Source organism: Apiospora kogelbergensis (genome assembly GCF_038363985.1).
Source record: "Apiospora kogelbergensis strain CBS 113332 chromosome Unknown utg000001l_segment0_segment0, whole genome shotgun sequence".
NCBI classification, from domain to species: domain Eukaryota; kingdom Fungi; phylum Ascomycota; class Sordariomycetes; order Amphisphaeriales; family Apiosporaceae; genus Apiospora; species Apiospora kogelbergensis.
The window spans coordinates 8646326-8660062 of record NW_027117418.1 but is presented as its reverse complement, the minus strand read 5'-3'; the positions used below and the strand labels follow the sequence as shown (position 1 = coordinate 8660062).

General features: G+C 52.6%; 4 protein-coding genes across 4 annotated transcripts; 1 reads left to right on the top strand and 3 right to left on the bottom strand.

Moving 5' to 3' along the window:
- Positions 1-17: 17 nt before the first annotated feature.
- PG998_002815 (uncharacterized protein) lies at positions 18-2297 on the bottom strand (the record flags this gene model as incomplete). Its single annotated transcript, XM_066869633.1, has 4 exons — positions 18-472; positions 528-1506; positions 1571-1806; positions 1868-2297. 4 exons carry the CDS (start codon positions 2295-2297, stop codon positions 18-20), a joined length of 2100 nt encoding a protein of 699 aa, XP_066738048.1.
- A 596-nt stretch (positions 2298-2893) lies between these two features.
- PG998_002814 (uncharacterized protein) lies at positions 2894-4750 on the bottom strand (the record flags this gene model as incomplete). The annotated part of the gene is made up of 4 exons (XM_066869632.1): positions 2894-3575; positions 3632-3977; positions 4052-4361; positions 4436-4750. The coding sequence occupies 4 exons, from the start codon at positions 4748-4750 to the stop codon at positions 2894-2896; spliced, it is 1653 nt and encodes a 550-aa protein (XP_066738047.1).
- Positions 4751-5158: 408 nt separating this feature from the next.
- PG998_002813 (uncharacterized protein) lies at positions 5159-8843 on the top strand (the record flags this gene model as incomplete). Its single annotated transcript, XM_066869631.1, has 11 exons — positions 5159-6369; positions 6417-6891; positions 6950-7344; positions 7392-7468; positions 7523-7602; positions 7654-7742; positions 7882-7997; positions 8055-8168; positions 8225-8342; positions 8408-8523; positions 8656-8843. The coding sequence occupies 11 exons, from the start codon at positions 5159-5161 to the stop codon at positions 8841-8843; spliced, it is 2979 nt and encodes a 992-aa protein (XP_066738046.1).
- Positions 8844-9331: 488 nt separating this feature from the next.
- On the bottom strand, positions 9332-12450 carry PG998_002812 (non-ribosomal peptide synthase-like protein; the record flags this gene model as incomplete). Its single annotated transcript, XM_066869630.1, has 2 exons — positions 9332-9827; positions 9887-12450. The coding sequence occupies 2 exons, from the start codon at positions 12448-12450 to the stop codon at positions 9332-9334; spliced, it is 3060 nt and encodes a 1019-aa protein (XP_066738045.1).
- Positions 12451-13737: the final 1287 nt, after the last annotated feature.

Here is a 13737-nt window from a genome sequence, read left to right as displayed (position 1 = left end):
GTCTTTTAAACCGTTTCCTAGATCAGAATGACTTCGCGGCGATTTGTTTGATCGCCTAGTATCCTCTCCGCTAGTGGCCCATCAACCCAAGCCGTCGCTACTCGTTTCATGAGTCCGGAGTTTTGGCTATCTGCGCAGGCCACCCCGTCACCGCCACTGGTACCACCGCTGGTACCACCGCTGGTTCCTATTAGGCCTACACCTTCGTCGACTGCCACTACCAGACACTTGTATGCACTATCCGACTTGTCGTCGCCGCTTTCTGTTCCGCTCTCCGAGGGACCTCGAAGGATAGACAGGACCAGAAGGTGCAGCCCCATCTCCTTCCAGCTCCCCGACCGCGCAACCTCTTCGTAGTCGAACTCTATCAGCAGCAGCTCCTCTTCACTGTCGCCATAGATAGTACGCATTTGCGGGTGTGGCATGAGGCCCGCCTTCTGAATTCGCAGGTCGTGTTCCGTAAAATCAACCGCTGCGGGAAGAAGAGGAACAAGCGGGCCACGTATGCGGAGCCAAGCGCTGGTGACCTCCCCCGTAAGGGTTTTCTTCGTTCTTGAGGTCGATATGCCATCCCAAGAGCTGCGCAAGGTCCCTTTCTTCTGGGTTGTCGTGGTTGGCGGCGACACCCGGATAACTGACCCAACTCCAGCTGGGACCGACATACGGGCCAGGGGTTTTGGCGCGGTTCAAAGACCGCCACGATATGCTTTGGATCAAAGAATTGCTCCAATATCCCGCGACATAATGACAGCCTAAACGCTTCTCGAAAAGCTTGCTTAGGCCGCTGGTGGCTGGCAGCTTATCGGAGACGTTAGTCAGGCTACGGCGCCCAAACTTCCAAACAAGCGCATGCCATAGTGTCAAAATCTCGCTTCCATCATTCTTCTTGTCACTTTCCTCGTCTTGTCGCTCTCCCTCATTACTTTGTTCTCCGTCGTCTTTGCGTGGCCCGAATAACGTATCCCGGCTACAGAGCATACGCTCCTGGCGACAGCCATCTTCCCCGACGAGCCCGTGACTGCACTCGTAGTACATCTGCCGGTTATTGTAGAGCAGGGTGCGTTGGGATAGAACTCGCTCCTGCAGGGCCCACCCCCTTCTCGAGAGAGGTTCCGATAGAAAATCGCCGTTGTTCCAGTCCTTTTCGTCGCTGGGAAACAACAACTCTATATGCACATTGCTTGCGTATCCGGGGAGATCGATATCGCAAGAGGGACGCGGGGAGCGGATATGGAAACAACCGTCGGATGGCTTGCTGGCATGATTTGCGGCAATGGTGAGATATGCGTTGGAGTACACGGCATGCATACGAGCTGACTCTCGTGCCCAGTCATCAGCATCGTCCTGGACAATGCAAAGACTATCGATCCACATATAACGGATCCCCAAATGTCTGACAAGCTTTACGGCGTCGAAGAAGGTTTTGGGGAGCTCAGCCAAAGGAATGCCTGACTTCCTCTTCTGAATCGTTTCCAGGGTCGTAGCCAAGGCCACCTCCCCACCCCACTGCGATGCCTTGGTCAGTAATGTCAAAGGTATTGTAGTCAATGGAGACTTCAATAGAACTAACGCAGTGAGATAGACAAGCGTAGGGTCCTGACTGCCCTTCAGGTTCTATGAGTTTGATCGTATCGTTTGATGACCCGACATCAAGAACTCTGGAGGGCAGCATGGCCGGCATCTGAGAGCACTTCTCGTGTGTTTCATTGCACTCGGCTAGGAAAGACGCAGCGACGTCCAAGCTGTGCGTCGATCCCGAGTCCAGGTCTGGCGGTTGCAGTTGCACTTCGGGGAACGCCGGATGGTCTGGAACCTGTCAGCCCCGAGCCAGTCCCCATGCGGGAGGTGCTATGAGAGAGACGCGTACCTTTACTGACGCTGAAGACGACACCTGTCAATAGGTAGTTTCCGCGTCCTCCAGGCTCTCTAGCGAATACAATGAAGCCCGGCCCGCCACCAATGCGTCTTGACAAGAACAGCCTCTGCCCATGAGGCACAGCATCGTCGTAGGTATCCTTGAACTCCTCGTAGAATTCAGTTCGTCTCGATTCTTCATAGTAGCCAAGCCACTTCTGGAAGCCCTGGTGTACGACGGCGCAAAGAGGACAGGAGCTTGCCGCTGCAGCCAAACAGTCCAGGTCCCGATGCCACGGGAAGCCGTGTGCTTCGTCTTGCGCAGCCCCTCCCCTGAGCAACGGGCATTCGCTGTGGTCGTAGGTTCGCGACCATCTATCGTGGGGCGGGGGGTCGGGGAGTGACCCGAAAGGGATCGTGGAGCAAAGGGAGCAGACGGCCATGATGGAAACACCAAGTATTCGGCAATCTGTGTTTATGGAAAGTCAAATCTGACATGCCATTCGTGAGTGTAGTTGCTCTTATCTTCAGGCTGAACGTCGTTACCCCACCTGCTACCCCTGATCCTTGGTCTGACTCACTGTTCTAGCGTAGTGGTAAAAGCCCGCGTGTCCTATCAACCCCTGGTATTTCAACATGCTCCGTCAACCTCAGTCTGCCAGCAATTGGTTCATTCATCGATTAGCTTAGCTGATCATATGCCCCGCTTATTAGTCAAATGTAGCGAAAGCGGGTTGGACCCAAGATCCCCCAACTCTCGATCCACTAGACTGCGATTATCGAGGAAGTAATGAGTTGAAAACCACAATCAACAATGGTGGTTGCTGACCTGTAGCCATGGGAGAGTTCGGTGAGCCTGCCAACCCGCTATCAATTCGCTTCAACAGTCGACCGTCGCGAACGTCACATGGGGACTCACTACTTCGTCCACGACTAAGAGCCTGGCCGGCAGCAGCCCAACACAAGGCAATAGCAGTTTTCTCTCCTCTCAACAGCGAAAAAATATCCGAATTGTGGTGAAATCCACCATCCTACATACCTACCCCATCTTAAACACCCTGTGCCTCGTCTGCTCCTGCTCGTAGCGCTCGTGCACCGGCGCTACAACACCCGAGAAGAAGTGCTGCCGCAGCATCTCGTTGTCGAACCGCTGCAGGCTCTTACGGCCCGGGAAGTTGAACTTGAGGCAGCGCTTCACCGCGTCGGCGTAGGCGTCCCCCACCTCATCGTAGAGGTCCTCAGCTGCATTGATTGCGACATCGTAGCTCTCGATCAGAGTCTCGTCCCGAGATTCACTTTTGCGGCCGCCTTTCTCATCCAGCTTCGAGCCGAAGGACTCTTCGTATAAGTCCCGGAACTCAATGTCTAGTCCGATCTCGAGCAGAACGATGCCGAGGGCGAAGAGGGTACGGTGCTGGATGGCGATCCCCGCAACACCGTCCCTTGAGGGGTCATAATGGTCGTTTATGTGGTTGGATGTCGCTGCAACTGGCTTGCGGAACTGGTAGGAGAATGCGGGTACTGCGTTGGCGCCATCCAGATCATTGGCGCCGTTCTTGGTGACGAAGTTGTCTTCGGTAAGTAAGACGATGTCGTTCTCAATCATCCTGGTCTCCTCTAGCCAGGGAGTCCCACATAAGAGCAAGACGGCCCAGGTGGCAGCCGAAGCGATGGCGAGACGATCCTTTTTGGACATCTTTTTCTCCGAGTCGCACGCCTGCCTGCCGTGGGTGTTGACCCAGTGCTCGTCAGCAGACTTCGCCAGCTCAACATGTACACGCCTTTGCTGTCCGGCTTCGCCCTCTCCAGGACGATCATGTTATGGGTATCCGGGTCAGGGTTCGCCAAATAGCCGCCGAATAGCTTGCTTGCTGGGTGGGAGCATATGGAATGGATTTGCCCTATCGGTAGCGCGGTTATGGCTTTGGGTGGCATCGACAGCCTTTCGGGCATTGGGCTGGGCGGTCGGCTAGTTCTTCGTATTGGTACACTGAACCTCGTTTTGCGCAGCCCCTTGTCCGCGGTTGTAGTCGTGGGCAGGAGCGTAGTCGCAAGCTCCACCCCCTTGTCGCTGGAGTAGCCGGTTGCTTGGGCGCGAGTCGTATCCTTGCCGTGTGCCAATGCTGCGGTGGTTCTGCACATGAGTCCCTACTTGGAAAGACCAAGTCAGGGATTCGGGGAGTCTGGATTCCTTGACTGTACCAGGATAGGTCAATCAAGTTAACATGTGCGTAGGCACAGTCCCGATCGTAGGCCTCGCTCAGGGTTTCGTGGATGAAGCAGGCGTCGCTTCGGACCTTCTGACAGGCTCCTTTGTTGAATGACTGGTGCTGCCTGGATGAGTGTGTGGCGTTCAGGTCTGACGATATTTCCCGTCTTCCCTCGAAGCAGATGCTCAGATTGTGGTTGTACCTGTAGATTTCGTCGAATAGCTCCTTTGTCTCGCTCTTCTTAAAACTCCGTTTGATTCTACGCCATTCATCATGAACGCGAGAAGAAGATAGGGGCTAGATTAGGTTGGAGATTAGTCGAATAATCCCTGAAATGAGGATAATGTGAAATGGGCAAAATTTGGGTTCACCTTTCCTTGGGGGTCAATACGCAGCTCATCCCTCAGTTTATGAATGCTCTCTACCAAATCTTCAATTGTGCCAAAGATTACTTCGTAATCATCGGGGTAGCGCTTTACAATGTTTTCATGGAGTTCTTGCCTCACGAGCTCGGGGCTTAGGCCCCTGAGTGAGTTCTTGAGCTTCAAGTGTTCAATCTGGAGCTGCCGTCGTCGCTTGGCTAGAAGATCAGTGGACCTGGACCATTCCCCATAGAGCTCGATGTAAATGTCGATTCCTTTCAATATAATAGGGATAGCCCCCAGGGCGAGCCCGGCAGCCTCCATGACTGTTTGCTCTTTGTTGCTTGGTTCGGATTGGCACGAAATGGGCGAAGAAGATTGAACAAGGAGCTGTCCAAGTCGAAAGAGGGGCAGCTGTGTTTTGGGGGTAATATGCAGTCATACGCATCGGTATGCACAATCCCAACCTATCACTTCTATTCCCTGCATTTCCATACTGATTGGTTTCGATGTGCGCTACCCCGCACCGTCTTGAGTAATTGCCGCAAGCAGGGTAAGATGGAGGTTAGAAATGAATGTAGGATGATGGTAGAAATGAGGACAGAAAGTAACCGATCTAACATTTGCCAATAGGTTTGCTGCGACCTTGAGTCGTTCATTTGAATCAAAAGAAAACAGTCCCGGTTCCCAGCTAATTCCCAAAAACATAACACCAGCACCCCAACATCGGAGATGTCCGCTTTGACGTCCGACAGGGCGTGTGGCGACGACGACCCAATCCAATCCAGGAAGATGACTGTGTCTGAAGCATTCTCTAGTCTCATGAAAAGCTTTGGCACGGTTCTTCTCAAGTTGGACGCGGACTCACAAATATCGGACTCGCCAATTTTGGAGGCTGCCTACGAAGAATTCACCCGCCTCAAGGTCTGGGGGCTACAGAACAGAGTGGCGGCACCCAGTAGCGACCCTGGCTCCATAGGTGTACTTCTTGAGGAACAGCCAGAGATCGGGCAGCTTGTTTTCGAAGTACTCCAGGATGCCACCGCATCTTTATCCAAGATCTTGCAAGGACTTGAAGATGGCACGATCGTCCCATGTGACGATATCGATGAACTGGAGTGTGACAGTGACACGTCATCTTCATCGGAGGAAAGCTCAGCTCCATCACTGGTAGCGTACCTCAAGCAGGTATTTGATAATGTTGGGGAGCTATACAAACTGCAGTCCCTCCTGCGAAAGCCAAGAATGAAAGGGAAATACCTCCACTCTACCCAAGCACTGCCAGAATTAGCAGGCTACCAGCAAGACTATCAACACGTCAGACAGAAACTCCTCGACTGGAGAAACGACCCAGACACAAGTCCCCACGAACAACGGCGTTCGAATGAGGAGACGACATCTTCATTTTTCCCGAAATCGGACGAATTCCCTGGTATATCTCCAGATATCCTGCTCCAGAGACAAAAGTCCGAGGAGAGCTCTGAAGAACCTTTTGAAAAACTCTGCCGGAGGCTTGCTACGGCCAACAGCAAAAGGAGGAAGCAGCTTAGGTATTGGCAATCACATCCCTACCAGGAACCCACACATTATACTGCTGGTCATGTCGCCCAGAAAAGCCTTACCAGGACTGTGAGGGATATGCATATGCAAATCACGAAAGCAACTATGCCTGACAATGGCGCTCCTGTTTCGGATGAGACTCCGACAACAGTTCACTCATTCTCGACTGCTCCTCGATCGGCCATCATGATAGCAGAACGACATCAGCCGATTGAAGATATGGCACGAACTACCTACCAGCTTTCAGTCGTCGGTAGCACAACAAGAAGCACAATACGCGTTCCCGATGTCCCGCAAATCACAGGAGATGGTGAGGCAACAATATGTCCATATTGCCAAGCACCCTTAAGCGGCGAGATTTTGAATAGCAGGGACAGCTGGAAGTAAGTGAACACCTCTTCATGCTGAGCAACTCTCTAATAATAACAAGGCGGCATGTCTTCCGCGATCTTCGACCCTACGTCTGCACGGTTGGAGGCTGCGCTGATCCGGATAAGCAATATGCTGCCCGCTATGACTGGAAATATCACGAAATGCAGGTACACCACAGACAATGGGACTGCACTGTGTGCCGGGAAACATTCGAGAACCGCGACATGTTTCGAACCCATCTTTCCAGCTCGCACAGCATGAATCTGCAAGAGAGGAGGGTTTCTACACTCCTCGATATGGGAGAGCGAGCAAAGGACGATGCATCATTGTCCGTCTGTCCGCTTTGTTTCCTGGCAGTGCAGCAAATCAGGCTTCTTGATCATGTGGCTGGGCATATAGAGGAAATATCTCTGTTTGCTCTACCAAGAGGCACAACGTCAAGTGATGGCGATGAGGAGGGGATTTCAAATAAAGTACACGGCGAATCCTCCAACCGTTCACTGAAGTCTCATTCCATGAGTTGGTACTCAACGGTCAGTATATTCCTATGTCATGATTCCCTTTTCGGAATAAATAACTTATCATCGACAGGACGAGCCTTCATATATGACTGAAAAGTCTATACATATGGATTGTTTCCACCACGCCAGAAGGGCCGAAAAAGTCGCAAACCAACTGGATATATGGAAAACTATATTACGAAATGTATCAAATCCTGGCCCAGACGAATGGATTGATTACATACATCGAAGCGTTCAGTACCTACGCACGATTGGGGATTTCATCATGTTCCGGAACATAGGAGATATTGCCCTCCAATATCTTAACATTATCTTGCTCTCCCATTCATCCATTCTCTCGAGGATTTTGAGTTATCTCAAAGACCCGTCGCCTGGCATGGAGGAAGGGTGGGCCGAAATAATGTCATATGGCGCCATCGACGTTCACTGTCAAGCTCTTATAGAGCTGCACCGATGCATGACCAGGTTTGGAACCAATTCAAATTGCAAGACAATGACTGATATAACTCCAGTGATGAAATCAGGGAATCCATGGAACTCGGCCGGTTACGAAGATGCTTGAAAGCGGTTCTTAGCGAGCAAGGACTTGGTGAGTCCCCAATTTTCCAAATAGTACAGGTTATATAGCCTAACAGACACGCAGAGCTTATTCCACCTACCTGGTCGAACAAGGATTTTGAGGAATTTCATAGACTTCCTGGCGACCATTATGAACCTAATGTTGTAAGCTCTCTCCTTGTCCAGAAGCATTCGAGCTAACAACAAGCACTTCAGGCGCCTCATTGGCCTCAGTCTCTCTTCAGTGTACACCAGCAGATACTCCAACATAGACAACACCTTCAAGGCCCTCGTATATTTGAAAGGTAAGCGGTCTTCCTAGCAACCCCATTTTCTTCCCTCGTTATATTTACCATGTCTAGCGATACCTCGGTGGCAAACGGCCCGTTTCACGAAATGAATACTAAGTGGAGTATGGCATGGAGGTATCTACATCAATCGTAGGCCCGCCAACCCTCTTTTCGCATTGCGCAACATTATATCTGACGCCAAAGTACCCAACAGTCTATTTGACAATGGAAAACTCTCTGTATATCTGTTTTACCATAAAGGGGAGTTCGGTATGTACATTCGGACTCTCCAGGGCAGTTTACCACGTTATTCTTGGGGAAACTTAGTCAGTCTCAGGATACACCGTAGTGGTGCGCACACCATTCGGGTAATCCAGGAACAACGGGCTGGTCAACCTCCATACCGAGATTTCGCAACCCTTTGCTTCGATTCTTACGAAGGTACGTATAAGCATTAGATTTATCACAGAAAAGTACGCTTACTGGGAACATTCTAGAGCTCGCTGTCTACTGGTGCCTATTTTTTGCTCTCAAATATGATAGTGCATTGATTACCTCAAACGGATCGCAGCAATACTCGAGCGTTGACATAGGGAACCTAGTTGTATTTGAAGCGTGAGTAACTGTCTTCGAACCGCGTCCTTCAACGCGCTGTTGACAAACCGCTAACACGGTAATAGAGATATACGGGAATGTGGTCAAACACTCCGGTTGGAAGTTTGCAGAGATACCGAAACTAACTCCATGCGACTCCATGCGAATTCGAAGAACAACAGGCCAGTATGGACAACGTTTCGTGAGTATTTATAGCCCTCACACAAACATCATTCAATTAACCCTGATCATATTCATGAAGTTACACGATATGAGAGTCAAACCCGATTAACCCATCGAATACCTGAACAAGGAGTGACGCAAGTCACGATAGATGGGATTGGCATTTACTATTTCTCCGATCGCGAGGAGACAGCATATCCTGATGATGTTCAACCCAGACTCCTTGAATTTGACTTTGTCACACCTGAGGACGTGGAAGGCTTCGGAGAGTTGCTGGATTCTGAGAAATTGCCTTTCTACTACACTCTAGAAGTATCCTCGGATGGTCTTAGACTCTAATTCCAAAGGCCTGTGGTTCCTTGTTAGCAAGTATGACAAGATATATCATACAAAAGGGCATGATAATGCAAAAAGGCCGCAGAAGCTTCTATGGATAAGCCCCTGCTTACAAACACCTTGCTAGGCTAGACTAGACTTTTCCTATGTTTATAGGCCTAACGTTTTGTTGTTTCCTCATTTCTAGGGTAGTACTTTACTGCTAATCATCTGCTCGATACCTTCTGCCGCCTGCTGTGAATGCGACGCCAACGCCGTAGTGAGTATCTTGGACGTCCAAATATGAACCATGACCCATCCATTGAAATATTTTGTATAAAGGCTGAGGCAAAACTAGCTATTAGATAGCCCTGGAAGCACGACAGTTGCTGGATTATCGGCTGTAGTTTACCAGACTGGGACGACAGGTTCGAATACTCAAATCGCGCTATCATTGTCATTGAGCCATGGTTCTACCTGCGACAAACGTATTTCCCATGCTGCAATAGTAACTAGATACCCCGCGCCTCCAAAGCCGCCCGCAACGTCTTCGCAAACGAAACCACATGCTCCGCGCCCAACATGGTATAATGCCCGCCCCCGACCTCGTGCATCCGCGGCGTCGAGCGGCAGAAGTCGGCCCAGCGACTCAGCTGCTCCGTGACCCACTCGTGGCGCGACGCCGCGGCCACGCGCAGCGGCTCCGCGTGGAAGACGTCGAGCACCGGCGTCGAGCCTGTCGGCTCGTAGTCCACCGCCATGCTCTGCAGCCCGTACGCGACGTCGGCCCACCGCCGCAGCGCCGGCGCGTCCAGGCCCAGCTCGCGCAGGCGCTCGGTGTCGGCAAGCCCTAGCAGGTGCTGCAGGGCCGCGTCGCGGGTCGCTTCGCGGTACGTCGTGTCGTGCTCGGCGGCGTGGTTGACGGTTTCGTCGCTGATGACGTCGAGGAACTGGCCGAGGTGCAGGAGGCACATGTTCCAGGTGAGTTGGCGCATGCGGTATTTGATGCTGTTGGAAAATGGTTAGTAGCCACAAGCTGGCGGTGGGCTGAAATAGACTGGACTTACTGCGGTGGAAGGTTAAAGCTACCCAAGAACCCAATGGTGGCTCCCGTGCTCTCAATCCGCTTGGCCGTCTCAAACGCGAGCATGGCGCCATAGCTGTAGCCCGCAAGAGCATACGGCCCCTTGGACTGTTTGGTCTGGATGGCGCTGGCATACGTCTCCACTGCCTCGGAGATGTTGGCGAAGCTACGCTGGTTCGACTCGAAGCCAGGTGCCCGTAGCGCGTAGATAGGCCGGTCGTCGTCCCGCATGTGTTGTGCCAGTCCCACGAAGACGAGAACCTCGCCCACACCGGGGTGAACGAGCCAGAGCGGCGTCTTCGTACCACCCTCGCGGAGCACTACTATTGGGTCGTAATCCATGACGGAAGAATTAGTGGAGAGATTTGCAGTATCAGAAGGGGATGTAGAAGCGATGATGTCTGAATCAGGATGCTGGAGAGTATGTAACGCGGCGGCCAACGCCCGCACCGTGGGATTCTTCATCACCGTGATTGTGGGTATCGTAATGCCCAGGCGTTTGCTGATACGGCTCTTCAATCGGATCAAATCTAGTGAGGAGAACCCAAGCTCAAAGATAGGGGTATCTAGCCCGATGCATCCCAGGTTTAGATTTTTCGTCTCAGAGAAGTCGATCCGAAGCAGTTGCTCTTCCTTGGATGCATTTGTCTGTATACATCCCCCCTTTTGATCTCCACGGGCCTTCTCCACTATCTGACGATGGTACGCAGTGTCGTCTCCAAAGGCGCCCGACTCGAAGAGCGCGCGCATCTTAGTTCCCGAGATCTTACCCAATGCGCTGACCGGCAGCAAAGGCAAGGAAGCACTGCGCACCATGAAGATGTGCACCCAGCCCGTCAGACTGACCATCATGCAAGCCTGGACGATGCGACGGTCGATGTCGTTCATATCCGTGCCCGTAAGGATATTCTCGTCGCGCGGTACGTACGCCACTGTGATCTGTTCTGTGACGGCCTCCGGCGCGCGGGAGGCAAAACAGACGACACGGCTGACACCCGAGACTCCTTGCACGGCTGCCTCGACGGCTACCTGCACGTCGGCCGTGACGATCTTGATGCCGTTGACGTTTATGACGTCCTGAGCGCGTCCGAGCATCGACATGTCGCCATGGCTGTCAATGACGGCGCGATCTCCCGTGCGAAACCACCCGTCTCCCGACGGAAAGGCCGCGGCTGTGGCGTCTGGATTACGGTAGTATCCGTCAAACACGACGGTGCCGCGGACCTCAAGGTAGCCGGGTTGTTCCGCATCCAGACGTGCGCCGGTGGTCTCATCAACTACGCGCATCTCTATGCAGCCAGGCATGCACTGGCCCAATGAGGCTACACTGCGGCCCGCCCGCGTGTCGGACGACGGGCAGTCCAGGTTGTATATCGAGCCTGCGCACGTCTCTGTCATGCCAAAGCCAGGCTGTATCACGTTCGGAGGTGCACCATAGCGACCCAGGAGCGCTGTGACGGCCTCCACCGTCGCGATGTCGTTGGCCTCACCGCCCGACACGAGGGATCTCAAGTTGGACAGGTCCCACGACGACGTTGACGCGACGGGGGTAGAAGTCGATTCCGTCTCAGTTTCCGGCGCTAGGCGACGGGATGCTGCTACCAATTGGGCGAGGAAGAAGTTGGGAGAAAACGTCCACGAGACGCGGTGGCGGCTCAGCAGCTCCAGGAATAGCAACGGGGATGCGATGACGTCGGCAGCATGTACATGAACCTGATCGCGGTTGAGCCACAGGGCGGTGAGGTGCGTCTCCATCAGGGCGGCGACGTGGTCCATGCCGATCCAGTTGAGGAAGGCGCCCTCGGCGGGCATACGGCGCGTCGACATCTTGCCGGCGGCAGCGGCTAGCATCTGCGAGTGTCTCAGTCGGACCGCTTTAGCGTTGCCGGTGCTTCCTGACGTCAGCATGAGTGCTGCAACCGCTTCTCCTTCCGGCTGGTCGAGGGTAGTCGATATGCCGTTGCGGGAGGATCCGCTGCCTGCAGCTGCAGTCAGGCTACTGTTGGCATGTCCACTTGCCGCCGTAATTGTACTTGCTTGGGCTTGATCATCCTTTGCATCTTGTGACAGGTACTCGATTGTATAGGGCTTGAATGTGTGGGTGCTGCCTTTGAATAAGGGCATGGATGCTTCCCGCGTGATGCAGATCGGACCCTCCAGGAGACTGGACAGAGCCTGCAGATGCTTGGCGCGATGTTCATCGACGTTACTCATCGGGGAGGACATGACTGGCACGCCGTCAGCCAATAGGACGGTCCAGAACCACACGATGGCATCGCAATGGTCCTCCAGGTGCAGAAGCACGGGTTTGCTCTTGTCAAATCCTGGCAGTCTCTCGAGTGTCGGGGCTTTTCGTTTGGCTTGGTCGTACAGCGTCGTGTATGAGATTCTGCGGGGTTCCGAGTGCGTGGTACTGCCAAGAGGGTAAAGGAGCAGGGAGTGCAGGTCTGATGATCCTGCCCGCACCCTCAAGAGCTCTTGAAGTGTTCTGCAATGCGAGACATCTGAAAGCCGTTTATCCCGTCCCTGGGGATAGGCTTCCTCCATGGTAGTGTGGCCGTTGGCGGAGGTGCCGGCGGCAGCGGATTGGAGGAGGAAATGCATTTCCTTTTTGTGTACTGCGATCTGCGATTTGGAACAGAGTGTGAGCGAATTGGAGGGTGGGAGGTCGAGAAAAACGGCACGGCGACTTTATAATTGGCCTCCTTCCCGTGTCGATCGTGTATTCACCTTCCTGACTTGTGACGCTGACTTATAGGAGTACATATAGGGTCAGGCTGAATTCAATACACCAATCATCATGACGAAAAGACGCTCACCTTGGCACTGGCCATTCCAGCCCTGATGCGATTTCTATGGCAATCTAATCCCAATTTCACCTTACCCTCCTCACAGTGATTCACCAAAAAACATGCAGTATCGAAACCCAGTATGTATTCAATCGCAACTCACATTCAACACAAGGCAGCTACCAACTAATGGTGCTTTTAGGTAGACACAGAGAAGTCCGGTGCCTAGGAGGGTGTTACGTTGTTGCATCATTGTGATTGGGCAGCCAAGGAGCTAGATTCGATACCACCTGAAAGCTGACATTCGCGATGTAGTCGTTGGGGGCGAGGGGCTGAAGTCAGCAGGTTAGACGGGACCGGGGTTGGCATCCAACAACGAGCGGCACACACAGCCCTACCCTCCCGTCCTGTACACCCATGCAAGATAAGCACGTGGTACTCGGTACCGGCGCTTAGATTTCTAGCTAGGCTGGAACCGTCAGCAAAAGTAATCAATAGGCCGGTGTCGCCCGTTTCCGAATAGTTCAGCAATCGCATAGAGTGTGGATGGCTGGGTAGGTAAACCCAACAGGTGTGTATGGGCTGCTATGGGTTTTTTGGACAAAAGAATTGGACGCTCACTGTGTTCACAGAAGACTTGGCGTCCCTGGTAAGCTGGAGCTGGAGATTGTAGGAAGTCGTGCGTTATATTCTTATTCCCAGCCTTTGGCTGCGCACGTGTCATGTTATCGGGGAAATTCATTAGATCTGCATCATATTAAACCAATTTCTATCTAGTTGCGTCTCTATCTCTAACTATCTCTAGTCTTTCTCCTTTCTACCTTTAGATCCGAATCCAGTTGGCCTTCCCGGGAAGCCCTTATATCCATCCAACAAGGCGCCTGGCATTCAATTGCCTGTGAAGACGCCTGATGTGTTCGTTCGGGCAATCCCACCAGTCGAATGAGCCGGGACCAGCTTAGTCAATGCATCACTGGTTTCTCTCTGAAGTCATCTTGATTCGAAGCCAGGGACATAATGTCATTAGCTCGAATATCTCAATGTC